This window comes from Entelurus aequoreus, linkage group LG10 (genome assembly GCF_033978785.1).
Source record: "Entelurus aequoreus isolate RoL-2023_Sb linkage group LG10, RoL_Eaeq_v1.1, whole genome shotgun sequence".
Lineage (NCBI taxonomy): Eukaryota > Metazoa > Chordata > Actinopteri > Syngnathiformes > Syngnathidae > Entelurus > Entelurus aequoreus.
The window spans coordinates 61,133,284-61,158,501 of NC_084740.1; the positions used below are offsets into that span (position 1 = coordinate 61,133,284).

Here is a 25,218-nt window from a genome sequence, read left to right on the forward strand (position 1 = left end):
CATCTTTCAGCCATCCATAGCGTTTTTACTCGTATGGATTCTTCAACCGTCACTCCAAGCAACGTTTCTAAGTTTTACAATATAACTAAAACAATTCTTACTTACTAAACCGTCCCATGTGTGATGTCTGCGTCTGTATGCGTTTTCATGCATATTAGTACGTGCTATCATAATGTAATCAAGCTAGCGTCGTTAGCATTAGCTAATATGCTAACATGTTTACGTGTGTCAGTATTATTAACTTACAACGGCATTCTTTTTGTATTGTTTTAGCTTCACAAATTCCTTAGTGCATCTCTTTAGAAGAATAAGGACAATAGTAGTACATGTTTTTGTACATTGGTGCATACCTTTAGAAGAATATAAGTACAATAGTAGTACATGTTTTTGTATATTGGTGCATACCTTTAGAAGGATAAGTACACTAGTAGTACATGTTTCTGTACATTGGTGCATACCTTTAGAAGGATAAGTAAACTAGTAGTACATATTTTTGTACATTGGTGCATACCTTTAGAAGGATGAGTACACTAGTAGTACATGTTTTTGTACATTAGTGCAAACCTTTAGAAGAATATATACACTAGTAGTACATGTTTTTGTACATTGGTGCATACCTTTAGAATGATAAGTTCACTAGTAGTACATGTTTTTGTATATTGGTGCATACCTTTAAAATGATATGTTCACTAGCAGTACATGTTTTTGTATATTGGTGCATACCTTTAAAAGGATAAGTACAAGAGTAGTACATGTTTTTGTACATTGGTGCATACCTTTAGAAGGATAAGTATACTAGTAGTATGTGTTTTTGGTATATTGGTGCATACCTTTAGAAGGATAAGTAAACTAGTAGTACATGTTTTTGTATATTGGTGCATACCTTTAGCATGATAAGTACACTAGTAGTACATGTTTTTGTATTTTGGTGCATACCTTTAGAATGATAAGTTCACTAGTAGTACATGTTTTTGTATATTGGTGCATACCTTTAGAATGATAAGTTCACTAGTAGTACCTGTTTTTGTACATTGGTGCATACCTTTAGAAGGATAAGTAAACTAGTAGTACATGTTTTTGTATATTGGTGCATACCTTTAGAAGGATAAGTAAGCTAGTAGTACATGTTTTTGTACATTGGTGCATACCTTTAGAAGGATAAGTAAACTAGTAGTACATGTTTTTGTACATTGGTGCATACCTTTAGAAGGATAAGTAAACTAGTAGTACATGTTTTTGTACATTGGTGCATACCTTTAGAAGGATAAGTAAACTAGTAGTACATGTTTTTGTATATTGGTGCATACCTTTAGAAGGATAAGTACACTAGTAGTACATGTTTTTGTATATTGGTGCATACCTTTAGAAGGATATAGAACACTAGTAGTACATGTTTCTGTACATTGGTGCATACCTTTAGAAGAATATAAGTACAATAGTAGTACATGATTTTGTATATTGGTGCATACCTTTAGAAGTATAAGTACACTAGTAGTACATGTTTTTGTACATTGGTACATACCTTTAGAAGAATAAGTACAAGAGTAGTACATGTTTTTGTACATTGGTGCATACCTTTAGAAGGATAAGTACACTAGTAGTACATGTTTTTGTATATCGGTGCATACCTTTCGAAATATAAGTACAATAGTAGTTCATGTTTTTGTATATTGGTGCATACCTTTAGAAGAATAAGTACACTAGTAGTACATGTTTTTGTACATTGGTGCATACCTTTAGAAGGATAAGTAAACTAGTAGTACATGTTTTTGTACATTGGTGCATACCTTTAGAAGGATAAGTAAACTAGTAGTACATGTTTTTGTATATTGGTGCATACCTTTAGAAGGATAAGTAAACTAGTAGTACATGTTTTGTACATTGGTGCATACCTTTAGAAGGATAAGTAAACTAGTAGTAGATGTTTTTGTACATTGGTGCATACCTTTAGAAGGATAAGTAAACTAGTAGTACATGTTTTTGTACATTGGTGCATACCTTTAGAAGGATAAGTAAACTAGTAGTACATGTTTTTGTACATTGGTGCATACCTTTAGAAGGATAAGTAAACTAGTAGTACATGTTTTTGTATATTGGTGCATACCTTTAGAAGGATAAGTACACCAGTAGTACATGTTTTTGTATATTGGTGCATACCTTTAGAATGATATAGAACACTAGTAGTACATGTTTCTGTACATTGGTGCATACCTTTAGAAGAATATAAGTACAATAGTAGTACATTATTTTGTTTATTGGTGCATACCTTTAGAAGTATAAGTACACTAGTAGTACATGTTTTTGTACATTGGTACATACCTTTAGAAGTATAAGTACAAGAGTAGTACATGTTTTTGTACATTGGTGCATACCTTTAGAAGGATAAGTACACTAGTAGTACATGTTTTTGTATATCGGTGCATACCTTTCGAAATATAAGTACAATAGTAGTTCATGTTTTTGTATATTGGTGCATATCTTTAGAAGAATAAGTACACTAGTAGTGCATGTTTTTGTACATTGGTGCATACCTTTAGAAGGATAAGTAAACTAGTAGTACATGTTTTTGTACATTGGTGCATACCTTTAGAAGGATAAGTAAACTAGTAGTACATGTTTTTGTATATTGGTGCATACCTTTAGAAGGATAAGTACACTAGTAGTACATGTTTCTGTACATTGGTGCATACCTTTAGAAGGATAAGTAAACTAGTAGTACATATTTTTGTACATTGGTGCATACCTTTAGAAGGATGAGTACACTAGTAGTACATGTTTTTGTACATTAGTGCAAACCTTTAGAAGAATATATACACTAGTAGTACATGTTTTTGTACATTGGTGCATACCTTTAGAATGATAAGTTCACTAGTAGTACATGTTTTTGTATATTGGTGCATACCTTTAAAATGATATGTTCACTAGCAGTACATGTTTTTGTATATTGGTGCATACCTTTAAAAGGATAAGTACAAGAGTAGTACATGTTTTTGTACATTGGTGCATACCTTTAGAAGGATAAGTATACTAGTAGTATGTGTTTTTGGTATATTGGTGCATACCTTTAGAAGGATAAGTAAACTAGTAGTACATGTTTTTGTATATTGGTGCATACCTTTAGCATGATAAGTACACTAGTAGTACATGTTTTTGTATTTTGGTGCATACCTTTAGAATGATAAGTTCACTAGTAGTACATGTTTTTGTATATTGGTGCATACCTTTAGAATGATAAGTTCACTAGTAGTACCTGTTTTTGTACATTGGTGCATACCTTTAGAAGGATAAGTAAACTAGTAGTACATGTTTTTGTATATTGGTGCATACCTTTAGAAGGATAAGTAAGCTAGTAGTACATGTTTTTGTACATTGGTGCATACCTTTAGAAGGATAAGTAAACTAGTAGTACATGTTTTTGTACATTGGTGCATACCTTTAGAAGGATAAGTAAACTAGTAGTACATGTTTTTGTACATTGGTGCATACCTTTAGAAGGATAAGTAAACTAGTAGTACATGTTTTTGTATATTGGTGCATACCTTTAGAAGGATAAGTACACTAGTAGTACATGTTTTTGTATATTGGTGCATACCTTTAGAAGGATATAGAACACTAGTAGTACATGTTTCTGTACATTGGTGCATACCTTTAGAAGAATATAAGTACAATAGTAGTACATGATTTTGTATATTGGTGCATACCTTTAGAAGTATAAGTACACTAGTAGTACATGTTTTTGTACATTGGTACATACCTTTAGAAGAATAAGTACAAGAGTAGTACATGTTTTTGTACATTGGTGCATACCTTTAGAAGGATAAGTACACTAGTAGTACATGTTTTTGTATATCGGTGCATACCTTTCGAAATATAAGTACAATAGTAGTTCATGTTTTTGTATATTGGTGCATACCTTTAGAAGAATAAGTACACTAGTAGTACATGTTTTTGTACATTGGTGCATACCTTTAGAAGGATAAGTAAACTAGTAGTACATGTTTTTGTACATTGGTGCATACCTTTAGAAGGATAAGTAAACTAGTAGTACATGTTTTTGTATATTGGTGCATACCTTTAGAAGGATAAGTAAACTAGTAGTACATGTTTTGTACATTGGTGCATACCTTTAGAAGGATAAGTAAACTAGTAGTAGATGTTTTTGTACATTGGTGCATACCTTTAGAAGGATAAGTAAACTAGTAGTACATGTTTTTGTACATTGGTGCATACCTTTAGAAGGATAAGTAAACTAGTAGTACATGTTTTTGTACATTGGTGCATACCTTTAGAAGGATAAGTAAACTAGTAGTACATGTTTTTGTATATTGGTGCATACCTTTAGAAGGATAAGTACACCAGTAGTACATGTTTTTGTATATTGGTGCATACCTTTAGAATGATATAGAACACTAGTAGTACATGTTTCTGTACATTGGTGCATACCTTTAGAAGAATATAAGTACAATAGTAGTACATTATTTTGTTTATTGGTGCATACCTTTAGAAGTATAAGTACACTAGTAGTACATGTTTTTGTACATTGGTACATACCTTTAGAAGTATAAGTACAAGAGTAGTACATGTTTTTGTACATTGGTGCATACCTTTAGAAGGATAAGTACACTAGTAGTACATGTTTTTGTATATCGGTGCATACCTTTCGAAATATAAGTACAATAGTAGTTCATGTTTTTGTATATTGGTGCATATCTTTAGAAGAATAAGTACACTAGTAGTGCATGTTTTTGTACATTGGTGCATACCTTTAGAAGGATAAGTAAACTAGTAGTACATGTTTTTGTACATTGGTGCATACCTTTAGAAGGATAAGTAAACTAGTAGTACATGTTTTTGTATATTGGTGCATACCTTTAGAAGGATAAGTAAACTAGTAGTACATGTTTTTGTACATTGGTGCATACCTTTAGAAGGATAAGTAAACTAGTAGTAGATGTTTTTGTACATTGGTGCATACCTTTAGAAGGATAAGTAAACTAGTAGTACATGTTTTTGTACATTGGTGCATACCTTTAGAAGGATAAGTAAACTAGTAGTACATGTTTTTGTACATTGGTGCATACCTTTAGAAGGATAAGTAAACTAGTAGTAAATGTTTTTGTATATTGGTGCATACCTTTAGAAGGATAAGTAAACTAGTAGTACATGTTTTTGTACATTGGTGCATACCTTTAGAAGGATAAGTAAACTAGTAGTACATGTTTTTGTACATTGGTGCATACCTTTAGAAGGATAAGTAAACTAGTAGTACATGTTTTTGTATATTGGTGCATACCTTTAGAAGGATAAGTACACCAGTAGTACATGTTTTTGTATATTGGTGCATACCTTTAGAAGGATATAGAACACTAGTAGTACATGTTTCTGTACATTGGTGCATACCTTTAGAAGAATATAAGTACAATAGTAGTACATGATTTTGTATATTGGTGCATACCTTTAGAAGTATAAGTACACTATTAGTACATGTTTTTGTACATTGGTACATACCTTTAGAAGAATAAGTACAAGAGTAGTACATGTTTTTGTACATTGGTGCATACCTTTAGAAGGATAAGTTCACTAGTAGTTCATGTTTTTGTATATTGGTGCATACCTTTAGAAGAATAAGTACACTAGTAGTACATGTTTTTGTACATTAGTGCATACCTTTAGAATGATAAGTACACTGGTAGTATGTGTTTTTGTACATTGGTGCATACTTTTAGAATGATAAGTACACTAGTAGTATGTGTTTTTGTATATTGGTGCATACCTTTAGAAGTATAAGTACACCAGTAGTACCTGTTCAGTAAATATATTTTGAAAAGGTGTAGTAGCGCAGTACCCTGTATATTATACAAACAGGTCATATAAAGTAAATATTTACTTTTAATTTCTTCCCACTTTCTGATCAGGAGCTTCACCTACGGGTGATTAGTGATGATGTTTCTCACCTGCCAGTCTCACAGATGACATGGTAGTGGGATAATTGTTGGACTTGGTAGGAGACTATGTTGGAGATTAAGAACTTGGTACCTGATATTTAGATTGTTTTTTTCTAAATTTTTGCCTTTAGCTTTCCCTAAAGCAAACTTTTTCATGCACAGCTTTCCCGCTGCCTTTTGGTGCACTCCTGTGCTGCACTCTATTTGTGGACTTGGTAGGAGACTATGTTGGGGATTAAGAACTTGGTACCTGATATTTAGATTGTTGTTTGTACTTTTTTGCCTTTAGCTTTCCCTAAAGCAAACCTTTCCATGCACAGCGTTCCCGCTGCCTTTTGGTGCACTCCCCTGCTGCACTCAATCTGTGGATTTGGTAGGAGATTATGTTGGGAATTAAGAACTTGGTACCTGATATTTCGATTGTTGTTTTTCCTTTTTTTCCCTTTAGCTTTCCCCAAAGCAAACCTTTCCATGCACAGCTTTCCCGCTGCCTTTTGGTGCACTCCCGTGCTGCACTCAATTTGTGGACTTGGTAGGAGACTATGTTGGGGATTAAGAACTTGGTACATGATATTTAGATTGTTGTTTTTCCTTTTTTTCCTTTAGCTTTCCCTAAAGCAAACCTTTTCATGCACAGTTTTCCCGCTGCCTTTTGGTGCACTCCCGTGCTGCACTCTATTTGTGGACTTGGTAGGAGACTATGTTGGGTATTAAGAACTTGGTACGTGATATTTAGATTGTTGTTTGTACTTTTTTGCCTTTAGCTTTCCCTAAAGCAAACCTTTCCATGCACAGCGTTCTCGCTGCCTTTTGGTGCACTCCCCTGCTGCACTCTATTTGTGGACTTGGTAGGAGACTATGTTGGGGATTAAGAACTTGGTACAAGATATTTAGATTGTTGTTTTTCCTTTTTTTCCTTTAGCTTTCCCTAAAGCAAACCTTTTCATGCACAGTTTTACCGCTGCCTTTTGGTGCACTCCCGTGCTGCACTCTATTGGTGGACTTGGTAGGAGACTATGTTGGGGATTAAGAACTTGGTACGTGATATTTAGATTATTGTTAGTACTTTTTTGCCTTTAGCTTTCTCCAAAGCAAACCTTTTCATGCACAGCTTTCCCGCTGCCTTTTGGTGCACTCCCGTGCTGCACTCTATTTGTGGACTTGGTAGGAGACTATGTTGGGGATTAAGAATTTGGCACGTGATATTTAATTTGTTGTTTCTACATTTTTTTTACCTTTAGCTTTCCCTAAAGCAAACTTTTTCATGCACAGCTTTCCCGCTGCCTTTTTGTGCACTCCCGTGCTGCACTCTATTTGTGGACTTGGTAGGAGACTATGTTGGGGATTAAGAACTTGGTACCTGATATTTAGATTGTTGTTTGTACTTTTTTGCCTTTAGCTTTCCCTAAAGCAAACCTTTTCATGCACAGTTTTCCCGCTGCCTTTTGGTGCACTCCCCTGCTGCTCTCTATTGGTGGACTTGGTAGGAGACTATGTTGGGGATTAAGAACTTGGTACGTGATATTTAGATTGTTGTTTGTACTTTTTTGCCTTTAGCTTTCCCCAAAGCAAACCTTTCCATGCACAGCGTTCCCGCTGCCTTTTGGTGCACTCCCCTGCTGCACTCTATTGGTGGACTTGGTAGGAGACTATGTTGGGAATTAAGAACTTGGTACGTGATATTTAGATTGTTGTTTGTACTTTTTAGCCTTTAGCTTTACCAAAAGCAAACCTTTCCAAGCACAGCTTTTCCGCTGCCTTTTGGTGCACTCCCGTGCTGCACTCTATTTGTGGACTTGGTAGGAGACTATGTTGGGGATTAAGAACTTTATACGTGATATTTAGATTGTTGTTTGTACTTTTTTGCCTTTAGCTTTCCCTAAAGCAAACCTTTCCATGCACAGCTTTCGCGCTGCCTTTTGGTGCACTCCCGTGCTGCACTCTGTGTTTTCACACATGAAGTAGTCCTCTCGCTGCACACTGCCTGCCGTCTCCTGCATGTTGGGGTCTAGACCGCCGCTACAAAGAGCGTTCCTAACAACCTTTAAAGTGACTTTAGAAGCACGTAGGTGCTCATTTCAAAGATGTCCTCTTTTACACGAGTCCTTACTCACTCTTTATTAGGGAACGCCTGTTCAACCCATAAAAATCTATTTTTTACTTATGGCCGAGAGGCAGCAATAAAGTGTGCGTGTGTGTGTGTGTGTGTATACCTGTAGGTTGGATATTCCCACAGCTGCAATCATTCCAAACATAATAAGAAACATGCCGCCAATAACCGGATCTGGGATGGTGATAAAAACGGCTCCAAACTTCCCAAAGATTCCCAGGACGATCATAAGAATTCCAGCCGTCTGAAGAACCAGCCTGCTGCCAACCTGGGTGGAAACAAAGTCTCATCAGCTCTCAGTATGGTTGATGTGTGATTGATGCATGGTTGATTTATTATTGATGTATGTTTGATGTATTTCTCATGCAATATTAATGTAAGATATGTTATATGTTTGATGTATTATTAGTGTATTATTGATTGAAGTAGGGGTGGGCAATATATCGAATATAGTCGATATATCGCGGGTTTGTCTCTGAATATGGTGATATTGGAGTATACGTTCTCACGCACTTGCTTTTAGCTGCAGGCAATACACTACAGGCTCTTCTCGCTCTTTCTTGTCTCTCCTTCTAGCAGAGACATGAAACAAACGCACCTTCTTACATACGTCACATACTGTCGCGCGTGCAACGTCATACGCCTGCGGTGCGAGTGGTAATACGAGAGAAAGGAGGTGCCACTCGGGTAACAAATGGAGGAAGAATGAATTCCCAAGGAAAACGGCAGGGGGTCCATCGTCTGGCGGTGGTTTGGCTTCAAGCGGGAAGATGTTGAACAGACATCAGTAATATGGCAAGTGTGCGGCAAAAGCCTTGCTACAAAAAGTAGCATTACTGCTAATTTGTAGCATCATTTGAAAAGTCACCCGCTAGAGAATGAGGAGTGCTTGAAACTCCGCATGTCAACATCTCCGGCCGGTGCCACACCCACAAAATGCCCGAGCGACCATTGCCACATCAACACCGTATGAAATAAATAGTCAACAACAGAAGAGAGAAGGTGCCTATCTGGTAACAAATGGAGGAAGAAGAATGAACTCCCAAGAAAAACAGCAGGGGGTCCATCGTCTGGCGGTGGTTTGGCTTCAAGCGGGAAGATGTTGAACAGACATCAGTAATTTGGCAAGTGTGCGGCAAAAGCCTTGCTACAAAAAGTAGCACTACTGCTAATTTGTAGCATCATTTGAAAAGTCACCCGCTAGAGAATGAGGAGTGCTTGAAACTCCGGCCGGTGCCACACCCACAAAATGCCCGAGCAACCATTTCCAGATCAACACCGTATGAAAAATATAGTCAACAACAGAAGAGAGAAGGTGCCAATCTGGTAACAAATGGAGGAAGAAGAATGAATTCCCAAGAAAAACAGCAGGGGGTCCATCGTCTGGCGGTGGTTTGGCTTCAAGCGGGAAGATGTTGAACAGACATCAGTAATATGGCAAGTATGCGGCAAAAGCCTTGCTACAAAAAGTAGCAGCACTGCTAATTTGTAGCATCATTTGAAAAGTCACCCGCTAGAGAATGAGGAGTGCTTGAAACTCCGGCCGGTGCCACACCCACAAAATGCCCGAGCAACCATTTCCAGATCAACACCGTATGAAAAATATAGTCAACAACAGAAGAGAGAAGGTGCCAATCTGGTAACAAATGGAGGAAGAAGAATGAACTCCCAAGAAAAACAGCAGGGGGTCCATCGTCTGGCGGTGGTTTGGCTTCAAGCGGGAAGATGTTGAACAGACATCAGTAATATGGCAAGTGTGCGGCAAAAGCCTTGCTACAAAAAGTAGCATTACTGCTAATTTGTAGCATCATTTGAAAAGTCACCCGCTAGAGAATGAGGAGTGCTTGAAACTCCGCATGTCAACATCTCCGGCCGGTGCCACACCCACAAAATACCCGAGCGACCATTGCCACATCAACACCGTATGAAATAAATAGTCGACAACAGAAGAGAGAAGGTGCCAATCTGGTAACAAATGGAGGAAGAAGAATGAACTCCCAAGAAAAACAGCAGGGGGTCCATCGTCTGGCGGTGGTTTGGCTTCAAGCGGGAAGATGTTGAACAGACATCAGTAATATGGCAAGTATACGGCAAAAGCCTTGTTACAAAAAGTAGCAGCACTGCTAATTTGTAGCATCATTTAAAAAGTCACCCGCTAGAGAATGAGGAGTGCTTGAAACTCCGCATGTCAACATCTCCGGCCGGTGCCACACCCACAAAATTCCCGAGCGACCATTGCCACATCAACACCGTATGAAATAAATAGTCAACAACAGAAGAGAGAAGGTGCCAATCTGGTAACAAATGGAGGAAGAAGAATGAACTCCCAAGAAAAACAGCAGGGGGTCCATCGTCTGGCGGTGGTTTGGCTTCAAGCGGGAAGATGTTGAACAGACATCAGTAATATGGCAAGTGTGCGGAAAAAGCCTTGCTACAAAAAGTAGCATTACTGCTAATTTGTAGCATCATTTGATAGAGAATAGAGTGCTTACTCCGCATGTCAACATCTCCGTTCGGTGCCACACTGTGACAGTTTGACCCCACACTGTCACTGTTTGACCTTTGGACTTCCTCACAAACCGTGCACATTTGTTGGGAAGCTCAACATGGACAAACTACAAACATTCAATCTTGTTAGCTAGTGAAAAGCATGTGCTCAACAAACAAATTGTTACCTGTCACCCACCATGGCTCTGAACAGTTGACTAAAAGAGTCAGGGTGGGGTTGAGGGCGTTATATAGGTGAACACACCTGCATTCACTAATTAGGCCAAATTTGGGTCGAACCATTATCTTCAAAGGCTGGGTGTTACAGAAGGACACTGGACATTTGAAAGTTGTGTTGTCTAAAGCCTGAATTTACTGTGTACAAAAATGACTGCACTACACATGCAAAAGTACTATGTGAATACTTTTTAGACATGTGATGGTTATGTACGGTGTAATTTACAAAAAAACAACTTGGAATTACTGGCATTCGCACCACCCCCTATCATCCACAAACTGACGGGTTGGTGGAACGCTTCAACCAAACCCTGAAGTCCATGCTGAGGAAGTTTGTAGACGACACCGGTCGAGACTGGGAGAAATGGCTTCCCTTCTTGCTCTTTGCCTATCGAGAGGTACCCCAAGCCTCTACCGGGTTTTCGCCTTTTGAGCTTCTTTATGGGTTCCCTGTTCAAGGCCCCTTGGACCTCTTGAAGAAATCCTGGGAATCCAAACCACCTGCACCACAAGGGGTACTTTCTTATGTGCTGCAGATGCGAGACCGGCTGGAGCAATACAGAGCCAAGGCAAGAGAAAATCTTGGAAAGGCCCAGATGAAACAGAAGACCTGGTATGACCAAAAAGCACGTCACAGGGTGCTATACCCAGGTCAAAAGGTCATGCTCTTGCTTCCAACCTCAAGCCATAAACTGCTGGCCCAATGGCAAGGTCCTTACTCCGTGGTCAGACAAGCTGGTCCAGTCACCTATGAGATCTCACATCCGGATAAAGGAAAGGCATCCCAAGTGTACCACATCAACCTTCTGAAGGAATGGAAGGAGAGGAAATCCTCTGTGGAAGGAAAGGATGTCCAGGCCAGTCAAGTACCTACTCAAAGCAAGAAGTTGCAAGAGAAAAAGGTGATGCTGGCACAGGAAGTGGAAATGGAGGATGATGTGGAGGAGACAGATCTGTCCATGCTCACTACACCACAGAAACCTGATGTAAGCCACTTGTCTGCACAATCTGCCCTTAAACTATTGCAAGTGTGTGAAGAATTCCCAGTATTGTTCAGTGGAAAGCCCGGAAGGACTCCACTAATTGAACATGTCATTCACTTAAAAAACCCAACACCTATCCGTCAGCGCCCATACAGAGTGCCTGAGCGGATGGTGGAGCCCCTCAACCATGAAATCCAAACCATGCTGGATCTAGGAGTGATTGAACCCTCAAACAGTGAGTGGTGTAACCCCATTGTCCTCGTTCCTAAAAAAGACAACACGATACGAGTTTGTAATGACCTACGCAAAGTGAATGCCGTTTCTAAATTTGATGCTTATCCTATGCCACGTATTGATGAACTTCTTGAGAAGCTCGGCAAAGCTGTGTTCATCACCACCCTTGACCTGTGTAAGGGATACTGGCAAGTCCCTTTAAAGAAGGAGTCTAGGGAGTACACTGCCTTCCGTGGACCAAAGGGTCTCTATCATTACACAGTGATGCCGTTCGGACTCCACGGAGCCCCCGCAACCTTTCAGCGGCTAATGGATCGCGCTCTGCAGGGGTGTGGCCAGTTCTCTGCTGCCTATCTTGATGATGTGGTGGTTTTCAGCACTTCCTGGAAAGACCACCTCTCTCACCTGCGTCAAGTCCTGCTCCGGATCCATTCTGCTGGGCTCACTCTTAACACCCAGAAATGTGAGTGGGCCAAAACTGAGGTGTGCTACCTAGGTTACCATCTTGGCAACGGGCAGATACGCCCTCAGGTGGACAAGGTGAAGGCTATCCAAGACAGTCCTAGACCCCGGACAAAGAAGCAGGTCCGGTCATTCTTGGGGCTTTCTGGGTGGTACAGAAGATTTGTGCCCCACTTCTCTACCATCACAGCTCCTCTTGTCGAGCTGACTACCAAAGCATCCTCTAATCCAGTCAAATGGACAGAAAAATGTGAAACTGCCTTCACAAAGGTCAAAGCTATTCTATGCTCTTTCCCGGTCTTACAAAGTCCTGACTTCAACCAGCAATTCCTTGTTCAAGTTGATGCCTCCGGTGTGGGCCTTGGAGCCGTCCTAGCCCAAGGAAAGGAGGGCGAGGAACAACCGCTTCTATATCTGAGCCGTAAACTGCATCCCAGCGAAACTAGGTACTCTGCCATCGAAAAGGAATGTCTTGCCATCAAGTGGGCATTGGACAGCCTACGTTATTACCTTCTGGGACGGACCTTTGATCTGGAAACGGACCACAGAGCATTGAGCTGGATCAACTCCATGAGGGATAAGAACTCCCGTGTCACCAGATGGTACTTGGCGTTACAGCCCTTTTGCTTCAATATCACACATCGAGCTGGCAAAACTAACTTGCTAGCTGATTACCTGTCTCGTCTCCCTGAACTTGCTGTCGCTGGAGAGGAGGGAGGTAATGTGACAGTTTGACCCCACACTGTCACTGTTTGACCTTTGGACTTCCTCACAAACCGTGCACATTTGTTGGGAAGCTCAACATGGACAAACTACAAACATTCAATCTTGTTAGCTAGTGAAAAGCATGTGCTCAACAAACAAATTGTTACCTGTCACCCACCATGGCTCTGAACAGTTGACTAAAAGAGTCAGGGTGGGGTTGAGGGCGTTATATAGGTGAACACACCTGCATTCACTAATTAGGCCAAATTTGGGTCGAACCATTATCTTCAAAGGCTGGGTGTTACAGAAGGACACTGGACATTTGAAAGTTGTGTTGTCTAAAGCCTGAATTTACTGTGTACAAAAATGACTGCACTACACATGCAAAAGTACTATGTGAATACTTTTTAGACATGTGATGGTTATGTACGGTGTAATTTACAAAATAACGGTTTTCTTAATTCCCCCAATTGGTCCCAGCTAGTGGGCGGAGCTATGGGCTATTTAAGTTGGAAAATGCTGTTTTTCTGACAGTCTGCTGTCGGTCACTGCCAGAGGAGGTTCTCTGTCCTGAGCAGGAGTTTCGGTCTCCATGCATCATCTACTGAGATTGTAGGTGCTTTGTTTTCCTGTCATTGTTCACCTTTTGACACTTTTTGGGATTTCAATAAATGTTTGTAAACTGTTACCAACTGCGTGCCTTGCCATCCTTGATTTGAAAGTCTGGTTTGCAACGGTTACATTACTTTCACCCGAGGCGGGGTGTGACACACACCAACAAAATGCCAAAGCAACAATTTCCACATCAACACCATATGAAACAAACAGTCAACAACAGAAGGAGATAAGGTCCGCAGGAACCTACCACATAGTGAAGGACATACACTATTTGATGTACTATTATGCAGCTCATTTTTATGTGACACTTATTGAAATATCTTGTGTGATGCATTATTAATGTATGTTGAATGCGATATTAACGTATGATAGATGTAGTATCAATCAATCAATCAATCAATTAATGTTTATTAGTAACTAATAAGTAGTACTAATGAATGTTTGATGTATGATGAATGTATGATGAATGTATGTTTGATGTATGTTCAATGTTTATTTAATGTTGTTTGATGTTTATTTAATGTTTGTTTGATGTTTATTTAATGTATGTTTGATGTACGTTTGATGTTTCTTTGATGTATGTTCAATGTTTAATGTGTTTGATGTATGTTTGATGTTTGTCTAATGGATGTTTGACGTACGTTTGTTTATTTAATGTATGTTTGATGTTTATTTGATGTATGTTTGATGTTTATTTAATGTATTTTTGTTTATTTGATGCATGTTTGATGTTTATTTAATGTATGTTTCTTTATTTGATGCATGATTGATGTTTATTTAATGTATGTTTGATTTATGTTTGTTTATGTGATGTATGTTTGAAGTATGTTTGTTTATTTAATGTATGTTTGATGTATGATTGATGTATATTTGATGTACGGTTGATGGGTGTTTGAGGTTTATTTCATGTATGTTTGATGTTTGTTTGATGTTTATTTATTTGATGTTTGTTTGATGTTTATTTAAAGTATGTTTTTATGTATGTTTGATGTTTATTTAATGTTTATTTAATGTGTTTTAATGTAAGTGTGATGTATGGTTGATGTGTTTTGATGTATGTTTGATGTGTTTTGATGTAAGTGTGATGTGTTTGATGTGTTTTGATGTATGTTTGATATAAGTGTGATGTATGTTTGATGTGTTTTGATGTAAGTGTGATGTGTTTGATGTGTTTTGATATAAGTGTGATGTATGTTTGATGTGTTTTGATGTAAGTGTGATGTGTTTGATGTGTTTTGATATAAGTGTGATGTATGTTTGATGTGTTTTGATGTAAGTGTGATGTGTTTGATGTGTTTTGATGTATTTTTGATATAAGTGTGATGTATGTTTGATGTGTTTTGATGTAAGTGTGATGTGTTTGATGTGTTTTGATGTAAGTGTGATGTGTTTGATGTGTTTTGATATAAGTGTGATGTATGTTTGATGTGTCTTGATGTAAGTGTGATGTGTTTGATGTGTTTTGATGTATTTTTGATATAAGTGTGATGTATGTTTGATGTGTTTTGATGTAAGTGTGATGTGTTTGATGTGTTTTGATGTATGTTTGATATAAGTGTGATGTATGTTTGATGTGTTTTAATGTAAGTGTGATGTATTTTTGATGTGTTTTGATGTATGTTTGATATAAGTGTGATGTATGTTTGATGTGTTTTAATGTAAGTGTGATGTATTTTTGATGTGTTTTGATGTATGTTTGATATAAGTGTGATGTATGTTTGATATAAGTGTGATGTATGTTTGATGTGTTTTGATGTAAGTTTGATGTATGTTTAACGTGTTTTGATGTATGTTTGATGTGTTTTAATGTAAGTGTGATGTATGTTTGATGTGTTTTGATGTATGTTTGATATAAGTGTGATGTATGTTTGATGTGTTTTGAATAAAGTGTGATGTATGTTTGATGTATTTTGATGTGTTTTGATGTACGTGTGATGTGTTTTGATGTATTTTGATATATTTTGATGTACGGGTGATGTATGTTTGATTAACTTTGATGTATATTGATGTACATGTGATGTATGTTTGATTAATTTTGATGTGTTTTGATGTACATGTGATGTGTTATGATGTATTTTGATATATTTTGATGTACGGGTGATGTATGTTTGATTAACGTTGATGTATTTTGATGTACATGTGATGTATGTTTGATTAATTTTGATGTGTTTTGATGTACATGTGATGTGTTTTGATGTATTTTGATATATTTTGATGTACGGGTGATGTATGTTTGATGTGTGTTATGTGGGTGTGATGTATGTTTGATGTGTTTGATGTAGGTGTGATGTATGTTTGAAGTGTTTTTATGTATGCTTGATGTATATTTGATGTGTTTTGATGTATATTTGATGTATGTTTGATGTGTTTCGATGTACTGTATGTTTGATGTGTTTTGAAGTACCTGTGATGTATTTGATATAAGTGTGATGAATGTTTGAAGTGGTTTGTGTAGGTGTGATGTATGATGTGTTTCGATGTGTTTGATGTATGTTTGATGTGTTTTGTTGTGTGTTTGATTTGTTTTAATGTATGTTTGATGTATGTTTGATGTGTGTTGATGTGCGTGGTGTATGTTTGATGTATGTTGATGTACGTGTGATGTATGTTTGTTTGTGTTTTGATGTATGTTTGATGTATGTTTGATGTGTTTTGATGTAGGTTTGATGTATGTTTGATGTGTTTTGATGTATGTTTGATATGTGTTAATGTACGTGGTGTATGTTTGATGTATGTTGATGTACGTGTGATGTATATTTGTATGTGTGATGTGTTTTGATGTATGTTTGATGTGTTTTGATGTACGTGGTGTATGTCTGATGTATTTTGATGTATGTGTGATGTGTTTGATGTGTTTTGATGTATGTTTGATGGATGTTTGATGTATGTTTGATGTGTGTTGATGTACGTGGTGTATGTCTGATGTATTTTGATGTATGTGTGATGTGTTTGATGTGTTTTGATGTATGTTTGATGGATGTTTGATGTATGTTTGATGTGTGTTGATGTACGTGGTGTATGTCTGATGTATTTTGATGTATGTGTGATGTGTTTGATGTATTTTGATGTATTTGAATGTACGGGTGATGTATGTTTGATTTATGTTTGATGTGTTTTTATGTAGGTTTGATGTGTTTTGATTTGAGTGTGATGTTTGATATAAGTGTGATGTAAGTGTGATGTATGTTTGATGTATTTTGATGTATGTGTGATGTATGTTTGTATGTTTGATGTCTTTTGATGTATGTTTGATGTATTTTAATGTACGTGTGATGTATGTTTGATGTATGTTTAATGTGTTTGTATGTATGTTTGATGTGCTTTGAAGTACGTGTGATGTATGTTTGAAGTGTTTTGATGTATGTTTGAGGTGTTTTGATGTATGTTTGATGTGTTTTGATGTATGTTTGATGTATGTTTGATGTGTTTTGATGTATGTTTGAGTTCCAAGGTGAACGGTAGCCATCCCTAGGTGTATGCTAGGTGATAAAACCTCAAACATAAAGTTGTTTCTAAGGAGGAGCTCTCCACCAATCAGAGGGAACTTGATCGAGCCTCTTGATTGGAACAGCCGCTCTAGGGGCGTGTCAACCTGGTCAGAGGGACAGGTGTGGTTACTTGCTTGAAAGAACACCTGTGTTGCTAAATGTGCACGTAGCTGCCAAGGTTTGATTGGTTATTGATTAGTCTTAAGTTGTTTGAAGACTTCAGTCCAAAAATTGATGACTTTTGAAATGCTTCACTTGATATTTCAGGGAAAAAAACCCGTCTTTGCTCACATGAAGAATTGCAGAGCAGAGCTGAGGACGTGACCCTGAGGTGTGGCTCACTGCTTTCAACACTCCACTTGAGAACTTGATATGAGTTGGCAATAAAAAGTAATGTAGTTTTCCTTCCAAGAATAACATCGTCTGCCAGAGGAGGAAGCCATAGAAGACATGAACGAAACGTCATAATACACGCTGCTAGACCTAATTAATGATAAATGGGTTGTACTTGTATAGCACTTTTCTACCTTCAAGGTACTGAAAGCACTTTGACACTATTTCCACATTCACCCATTCACACACACATTCACACACTGATGGCGGGAGCTGCCATGCAAGGCGCTAACCAGCAGCCATCAGGAGCAAGGGTGAAGTGTCTTGCCCAAGGACACAACGGGCGTGACGAGGGTGGTAGACGGTGGGGATTGAACCAGGAACCCTCAAATCGCTGGCACAGCCACTCTCCCAACTGTGCCACGCCGTCCCCAGTTTTATTGATAATAAATATCTGCAAACATGCTGAATCAGCTTTTTTTTTAATAATAAATATCTGCAAAAATGCTGAATCAGCTTTTTATTGATAATATATACCTGCAAACATGCTGATTTAGCTTTTTATTGATAATAAATATCTGCAAACATGCTGAATCAGCTTTTAATTGATAATAAATATCTGCAAAAATGCTGAATCAGCCTTTTATTGATCATAAATATCTGCAAAAAAGCTGAATCAGCCTTTTATTGATAATAAATATCTGCAAACATGCTGATTTAGCTTTTTATTGATAATAAATATCTGCAAACATGCTGAATCAGCTTTTAATTGATAATAAATATCTGCAAAAATGCTGAATCAGCCTTTTATTGATCATAAATATCTGCAAAAAAGCTGAATCAGCCTTTTATTGATAATAAATATCTGCAAACATGCTGATTTAGCTTTTTATTGATAATAAATATCTGCAAACATGCCGAATCAGCTTTTTATTGATAATAAATATCTGCAAAAATGCTGAATCAGCTTTTTATTGATAATAAATATCTGCAAACATGCTGAATCACCTTTTTATTGATAATAAATATCTGCAAAAATGCTGAATCAGCCTTTATTTTATCATAAATATCTGCAAAAATGCTGAATCAGCCTTTTATTGATAATAAATATCTGCAAACATGCTGAATCAGACTTTTATTGATCATAAATATCTGCAAAAATGCTGAATCAGCCTTTTATTGATAATACATATCTGCAAACATGCTGAATAAGCCTTTTATTGATCATAAATATCTGCAAAAATGCTGAATCAGTTTTTTATTGATCATAAATATCTGCAAAAATGCTGAATCAGCCTTATATTGTGAATATATATTCCTTCAAACATGCTGAATCAGCTTTTTATTGATAATAAATATCTGCAAACATGCTGAATCAGCTTTTTATTGATAATAAATATCTGCAAACATGCTGAATCAGCTTTTTATTGATGATAAATATCTGCAAAAATGCTGAATCAGCCTTTTATTGATAATATATACCTGCTAACATGCTGAATCAGTCTTTTATTGATAATAAATATCTGCAAACATGCTGAATCAGCTTTTTTTAATAATAAATATCTGCAAAAATGCTGAATCAGCTTTTTATTGATAATATATACCTGCAAACATGCTGAATCAGCTTTTTATTGATAATAAATATCTGCAAACATGCTGAATCAGCTTTTTATTGATAATAAATATCTGCAAAAATGCTGAATCAGCTTTTTATTGATAATAAATATCTGCAAAAATGCTGAATCAGCTTTTTATTGATAATAAATATCTGCAAAAAAGCTGAATCAGCCTTTTATTGATCATAAATATCTGCAAAAATGCTGAATCAGCCTTTTATTGATAATAAATATCTGCAAACATGCTGATTTAGCTTTTTATTGATAATAAATATCTGCAAACATGCTGAATCAGCTTTTTATTGATAATAAATATCTGCAAAAATGCTGAATCAGCTTTTTATTGATAATAAATATCTGCAAACATGCTGAATCAGCTTTTTATTGATAATAAATATCTGCAAAAATGCTGAATCAGCCTTTTATTGATCATAAATATCTGCAAAAATGCTGAATCAGCCTTTTATTGATCATAAATATCTGCAAAAATGCTGAATCAGCCTTTTATTGATAATAAATATCTGCAAACATGCTGAATCAGCCTTTTATTGATCATAAATATCTGCAAAAATGCTGAATCAGTTTTTTATTGATAATAAATATCTGCAAAAATGCTGAATCAGCTTTTTATTGATAATAAATATCTGCAAACATGCTGAATCAGCTTTTTATTGATAATAAATTCCTGCAAACATGCTGAATCAGCCTTTTATTGATAATAAATACCTGCAAACATGCTGAATCAGACTTTTATTGATAATAAATATCTGCAAACATGCTGAATCAGACTTTTATTGATAATAAATATCTGCAAACATGCTGAATCAGACTTTTATTGATAATAAATACCTGCAAACATGCTGAATCAGCCTTTTATTGATCATAAATATCTGCAAAAATGCTGAATCAGCCTTTTATTGATAATAAATATCTGCAAACATGCTGATTTAGCTTTTTATTGATAATAAATATCTGCAAACATGCTGAATCAGCTTTTTATTGATAATAAATATCTGCAAAAATGCTGAATCAGCTTTTTATTGATAAAAAATATCTGCAAACATGCTGAATCAGCTTTTTATTGATCATAAATATCTGCAAAAATGCTGAATCAGCCTTTTATTGATCATAAATATCTGCAAACATGCTGAATCAGCTTTTTATTGATAATAAATATCTGCAAAAATGCTGAATCAGCCTTTTATTGATCATAAATATCTGCAAAAATGCTGAATCAACCTTTTATTGATAATAAATATCTGCAAACATGCTGAATCAGCCTTTTATTGATCATAAATATCTGCAAAAATGCTGAATCAGCCTTTTATTGATAATAAATATCTGCAAACATGCTGAATCAGCCTTTTATTGATCATAAATATCTGCAAAAATGCTGAATCAGTTTTTTATTGATAATAAATATCTGCAAACATGCTGAATCAGACTTTTATTGATAATAAATACCTGCAAACATGCTGAATCAGCTTTTTATTGATAACATATACCTGCAGAAATGCTGAATCAGCTTTTTATTGATAATAAATATCTGCAAACATGCTGAATCAGCCTTTTATTGATAATATATCTGCAAACATGCTGAATCATCTTTTTATTGATAATAAATATCTGCAAACATGCTGAATCAGCTTTTTATTGATAATAAATATCTGCAAACATGCTGAATCAGCTTTTTATTGATAACATATATCTGCAAACATGCTGAATCAGCTTTTTATTGATAATAAGAATCTGCAAACATGCTGAATCAGCCTTTTATTGATAATATATACCTGCAAAAATGCTGAATCAGCTTTTTATTGATAATATATATCTGCAAACATGCTGAATCAGCTTTTTATTGATAATAAATATCTGCAAACAAGCTGAATCAGCTTTTTATTGATAACAAATATCTGCAAACATGCTGAATCAGCTTTTTATTGATAATAAATATCTGCAAACATGCTGAATCAGCTTTTTATTGATAATAAATATCTGCAAACATGCTGAATCAGCTTTTTATTGATAATAAATATCTGCAAACATGCGGAATCAGCTTTTTATTGATAATAAATATCTGCAAACATGCTGAATCAGCTTTTTATTGATAATAAATATCTGCAAACATGCTGAATCAGCTTTTTATTGATAATAAATATCTGCAAACATGCTGAATCAGCTTTTTATTGATAATAAACATCTGCAAAAATGCTGAATCTGCTTTTTATTGATAATAAATATCTGCAAAAATGCTGAATCAGCTTTTTATTGATAATAAATATCTGCAAAAATGCTGAATCAGCTTTTTATTGATCATAAATATCTGCAAAAATGCTGAATCCGCCTTTTATTGATAATAAATATCTGCAAACATGTTGAATCAGCATTTTATTGATAATAAATATCTGCAAACATGCTGAATCAGCTTTTTTTTTATAATAAATATCTGCAAACATGCTGAATCAGCTTTTTATTGATAACATATACTTGAAAACATGCTGAATCAGCTTTTTATTGATAATAAATATCTGCAAACATGCTGAATCAGCTTTTTATTGATAACATATATCTGCAAACATGCTGAATCAGCCTTTTATTGATAATATATACCTGCAAAAATGCTGAATCAGCTTTTTATTGATAATATATATCTGCAAACATGCTGAATCAGCTTTTTATTGATAATAAATATCTGCAAACAAGCTGAATCAGCTTTTTATTGATAACAAATATCTGCAAACATGCTGAATCAGCTTTTTATTGATAATAAATATCTGCAAACATGCTGAATCAGCTTTTTATTGATAATAAATATCTGCAAACATGCTGAATCAGCTTTTTATTGATAATAAATATCTGCAAACATGCGGAATCAGCTTTTTATTGATAATAAATATCTGCAAACATGCTGAATCAGCTTTTTATTGATAATAAATATCTGCAAACATGCTGAATCAGCTTTTTATTGATAATAAATATCTGCAAACATGCTGAATCAGCTTTTTATTGATAATAAATATCTGCAAAAATGCTGAATCTGCTTTTTATTGATAATAAATATCTGCAAACGTGTTGAATCAGCCTTTTATTGATAATATATACATGCAAACATGCTGAAAAGGTTTTTTTTGATAATAAATATCTGCAAACATGCTGAATTAGCCTTTTATTGATAATATATACCTGCAAAATTGCTGAATCAGCTTTTTATTGATAATAAATACCTGCAAACATGCTGAATCAGCTTTTTATTGATAATAAATATCTGCAAACGTGTTGAATCAGCCTTTTATTGATCATAAATATCTGCAAAAATGCTGAATCCGCCTTTTATTGATAATAAATATCTGCAAACGTGTTGAATCAGCCTTTTATTGATAATATATACATGCAAACATGCTGAAAAGGTTTTTTTTGATAATAAATATCTGCAAACATGCTGAATCAACTTTTTATTGATAACATATACTTGAAAACATGCTGAATCAGCTTTTTATTGATAATAAATATCTGCAAACATGCTGAATCAGCTTTTTATTGATAATATATATCTGCAAACATGCTGAATCATCTTTTGTTTGATAATAAATATCTGCAAACATGCTGAATCAGTCTTTTATTGATAATATATACCTGCAAACATGTTGAATCAGCCTTTTATTGATAATATATACCTGAAAAAATGCTGAATCAGCTTTTTATTGATAATAAATATCTGCAAACATGCTGAATCAGCTTTTTATTGATAATAAATATCTGCAACAATGCTGAATCATCTTTTTATTGATAATAAATATCTGCAAACATGCTGAATCATCGTTTTATTGATAATAAATATCCGCAACGATGTTGAATCAGCTTTTTATTGACAATAAATATCTGCAAACATGCTGAATAAGCTTTTTATTGATAAAAAATATCTGCAAACATGCCGAATCTGCTTTTTATTGATAATATATACATGCAAACATGCTGAATCAGCCTTTTATTGATAATATATACATGCAAACATGCTGAATCAGCCTTTTATTGATAATATATACCTGCAAAAATGCTGAATCAGCTTTTTATTGATAATATATATCTGCAAACATGCTGAATCAGCTTTTTATTGATAATAAATATCTGCAAACATGCTGTATCAGCTTTTTATTGATGATAAATATCTGCAAACATGCTGAATCAGCTTTTTATTGATAATAAATATCTGCAAAAATGCTGAATCAGCTTTTTATTGATAATAAATATCTGCAAAAATGCTGAATCAGCTTTTTATTGATGATAAACATCTGCAAAAATGCTGAATTAGCCTTTTATTGATAATATATACCTGCAAAATTGCTGAATCAGCTTTTTATTGATAATAAATACCTGCAAACATGCTGAATCAGCTTTTTATTGATAATATATACCTGCAAACATGCTGAAAAGGTTTTTTTTGATAATAAATATCTGCAAACATGCTGAATTAGCCTTTTATTGATAATATATACCTGCAAAATTGCTGAATCAGCTTTTTATTGATAATAAATACCTGCAAACATGCTGAATCAGCTTTTTATTGATAATATATACCTGCATAAATGCTGGATCAGCCTTTTATTGATAATAAATATCTGCAAACATGCTGAATCAGCATTTTATTGATAATAAATATCTGGAAACATGCTGAATCAGCTTTTTATTGATAATAAATATCTGCAAACATGCTGAATCAGCTTTTTATTGATAACATATACTTGAAAACATGCTGAATCAGCTTTTTATTGATAATAAATATCTGCAAACATGCTGAATCAGCTTTTTATTGATAATAAATATCTGCAAACATGCTGAATCATCTTTTGTTTGATAATAAATATCTGCAAACATGCTGAATCAGCCTTTTATTGATAATATATACCTGAAAAAATGCTGAATCAGCTTTTTATTGATAATAAATATCTGCAAAAATGCTGAATCAGCTTTTTATTGATAATATATACCTGCAAACATGCTGAATCAGCTTTTTATTGATAATATATACCTGCATAAATGCTGAATCAGCTTTTTATTGATAATAAATATCTGCAAACATGCTGAATCAGCTTTTTATTGATAATAAATATCTGCAACAATGCTGAATCATCTTTTTATTCATAATAAATATCTGCAAACATGCTGAATCAGCTTTTTATTGACAATAAATATCTGCAAACATGCTGAATAAGCTTTTTATTGATAATAAATATCTGCAAACATGCTGAATCAGCTTTTTATTGATAATATATACATGCAAACATGCTGAATCAGCCTTTTATTGATAATATATACATGCAAACATGCTGAATCAGCCTTTTATTGATAATATATACCTGCAAAAATGCTGAATCAGCTTTTTATTGATAATATATATCTGCAAACATGCTGAATCAGCTTTTTATTGATAATAAATATCTGCAAACATGCTGTATCAGCTTTTTATTGATAATAAATATCTGCAAACATGCTGAATCAGCTTTTTATTGATAATAAATATCTGCAAAAATGCTGAATCAGCTTTTTATTGATAATAAATATCTGCAAAAATGCTGAATCAGCTTTTTATTGATAATAAATATCTGCAAAAATGCTGAATTAGCTTTTTATTGATAATATATACCTGCAAAATTGCTGAATCAGCTTTTTATTTATAATAAATACCTGCAAACATGCTGAATCAGCTTTTTATTGATAATATATACCTGCAAACATGCTGAAAAGGTTTTTATTGATAATAAATATCTGCAAACATGCTGAATCAGCTTTTTATTGATAATATATACCTGCAAAAATGCTGAATCAGCTTTTTATTGATAATAAATATCTGCAAAAATGCTGAATCAGTTTTTTATTGATAATAAATATCTGCAAAAATGCTGAATCAGCTTTTTATTGATAATATATATCTGCAAACATCCGGAATCAGCTTTTTATTGATAAGAAATATCTGCAAACATGCTGAATCAGCTTTTTATTGAT

General features: G+C 34.9%; 1 protein-coding gene across 1 annotated transcript in view; it reads right to left on the minus strand.

Moving 5' to 3' along the window:
- si:dkey-106n21.1 (solute carrier family 23 member 1) overlaps positions 1–25,218 on the minus strand; it is a 168,942-nt gene that overhangs the window by 28,614 nt on the left and 115,110 nt on the right. Inside the window, exon 9 of the mRNA XM_062061907.1 lies at positions 8,159–8,323. Within this exon, the coding sequence (XP_061917891.1) occupies positions 8,159–8,323 (165 nt within the window). The remainder of the gene's footprint in view (positions 1–8,158; positions 8,324–25,218) is intronic.